General features: G+C 41.5%; 1 protein-coding gene across 1 annotated transcript in view; it reads right to left on the bottom strand.

Annotated features, from left to right (window-relative positions):
- Nucleotides 1-503: 503 nt before the first annotated feature.
- etv6 (ETS variant transcription factor 6) overlaps nucleotides 504-2533 on the bottom strand; it is a 32566-nt gene continuing 30536 nt past the window's right edge. The window contains 4 exon segments of the mRNA XM_008315966.3: nucleotides 504-680; nucleotides 1241-1383; nucleotides 2186-2230; nucleotides 2233-2533. The exon segment at nucleotides 2233-2533 is cut by the window's right edge and continues 275 nt beyond it. Coding sequence (XP_008314188.2) covers nucleotides 519-680; nucleotides 1241-1383; nucleotides 2186-2230; nucleotides 2233-2533 — 651 coding nt within the window. The 3' untranslated portion in view covers nucleotides 504-518.

Raw genomic sequence — 2533 nt, 5'->3', positions numbered from 1 at the left:
GGCTGCGAGGGTGCGTGGGGGGGGGGGGGGGGGGGGAGGGGGTTAGAGGTTATGGGCAAACTATGGCTCGTGGGCCAGGTATGGCCTGTTTGGCCCATTAAATGTCCTAACGCAAACATTTGGTAAAAATGAATAGAACATAGAGGAGGAATAATGTGGCCAAAATTATAAATAAATATATATAAATTATAAATATAAAAATTTATGTTTATATAAATATATATTTATATATTTTATATATGTTTAAATATATGTATATATTTTTTGTGTATTAATTATGTATATATACATATATATACACATTGTGTATTTTCTACACAGTATATATTATATATGTTTAAATATATACATTTTATATATATGTATACAATATAAATAAATAAAATATATAATATATATATATTATATACAATATATATAACATTATATATTTATATATAAATATAAATAAATTATAAATCTGTGGCTAATATACTGTAGGTGGAGAACCCCAGTTTGAGCCACAGTACAACGAGACGTCAGGTAGTCGCTAAGTAGATTTTCAGTAGAAGAAGAACAGACTGACGGAGGGTTTCGTACCTGAACAGAAGTCTTTGTCCGGGTTCTTTTCGGATGATGTTCAGTTTGTAGTAGTGTCTCAGTGCTCGCGACATCTTCTCGTACGTCATATTCGTCCTGTTCTGTAACAGGTCAAAGGGCAACGATGTTATGAGTTGAAAAAAAAAAACAATACCAGCCTGGTTTTGTCTTTGTTGAGTCTTTTAAAGCTGCGTTTTAATTCAGATGAATCCGTTCATTTCAATTGTTGGCCAATAGGGGGCAGCATAATACCACTTTTCACATCTGGCCACATCCTGCTTCTTTGATTTTAACCAGTGAAATCAGGTTCCTTTCAAACATTCTTTGATTAAAAAAAAAAAAATCTGTGGTTGAACTTTTTTTGCCGCTTTTTATTCAAGGCTAGTTTAAAAACGCGCAAAGTTTGATGTGATTTTTTTTAAAGTAAAAAAAAAAAACAAAAAAAAAAAATCTGTGGTTGAACTTTTTTTGCCGCTTTTTATTCAAGGCTAGTTTAAAAACGCGCAAAGTTTGATGTGATTTTTTTTAAAGTAAAAAAAAAAAACAGTGAAATTTGTCATTTTGACCCGAGCTCTGATTGTAATTCCACATAATCTGATTGGTCCGTCATCACCACAAACATCACAGCTTCTTCTGTCTGTCCCGCAGGAAGTGTGCTCACCTTGTGGTTCCCCCACAGCCTGGCCAGGCCGTTGGGGTCCATGATGCGGAAGACTTTACTTTCTGGATCCTCCCAGCGGATGTAGTTCTGGTACCTGCTGTCTGACAGGAGCTGGTAGACGTAGTCCCACAGCAGCCTGCAGTCTGCACACAGACCACCAGGGTGAGTTCACATCGTGACACACGTTCATTTACAGAAGTTCATGTTTATACTGTCGCAGTCGCTCCGTGATGAAATACGTCTGAAAGACACTTCACACCAGTGTGTAAGAAAAATATCGATACACCAGTGAAATATCGCGATATATTTCGTTTCGCGATACAGTATTGATAATCTACGTCACTGTATCGATTATTTATTAACAAGGTTTGGTTCTCTGAGGAAGATGTAGCGTTAGCTCAGGTTAGTTGTTGTTAGCACTGTTATGCTAACAGTCCTGCTGTGACCTGGAGCTCAGTCTGGAACTGGGATGTCAAACTCTGGTTCAGGGGCCACATAGGGCCTAATTGGATGTGAAGTGGGTCGGACCAGTACAATCGTAACGTAATTAAGTACATGTATATTCCACTCTTGTTTTCCTGCAAATACGTACAAGTATATTAGCAAGTATTTCATATTTAATGAAGTATACTGTGACAACACATCACAAACGTGAGCCGGTTTGAAGCGGGCCAGTTTTAGCCCGCGGGCCGTATGTTTGACAACCCTGTTCTAGAGCCTTTGCTACAGTTACTGTTCATTTCATCCATTTTTAAAGATTCTATTTAAATTATTTCATCAGAGACGACAGAACATCATTACGTTCTTGGTTTTTTTGGGCGTTTTTTTTCACCGCTAGCCTCTGTAGCTCAGTTCCTACAGTAGATCTACCTCCGTTTCTACCTCAGTGATCGAGGCAGAAAGTGAGGTTAAAAAAAGTGAAATGGAACTGGACACCACTCTCACCTGCTATTCGCCCGATCGGCATCTGCTCCTCCTCTGGGGGGGAGCCGCGGGCAGTTTGCCAGGTTTCCTGGAGGGGGCCTCCCCCTGCTGGAGCAGCTGCTGCTGCTGCTGCTGCTGCTGCGTCAGGGTTATAGCATGATGGTGGACGTGAACTTTACCCTCACGCCCGTTTTCGAGCGTGGCCTGGGTCAGAGATCCGCCGCGGCTGTTACGAAAGTCCATGCTGGCTCCTGCGCTCCTGCCGGGGCTGAGGAGCAGTGGGTTCATTATGGTGCTGGGCATGAGCTGGATGACACGAGGAGCCCCCGCCTCCTGGCCGCCGTGGCTGATCCGGTCGGGGGGGCCTCG

This window comes from Cynoglossus semilaevis, chromosome 8 (assembly GCF_000523025.1).
Source record: "Cynoglossus semilaevis isolate Cse_v1.0 chromosome 8, Cse_v1.0, whole genome shotgun sequence".
Classification (NCBI taxonomy): domain Eukaryota; kingdom Metazoa; phylum Chordata; class Actinopteri; order Pleuronectiformes; family Cynoglossidae; genus Cynoglossus; species Cynoglossus semilaevis.
This window is presented reverse-complemented; position numbering and strand designations above follow the sequence as displayed.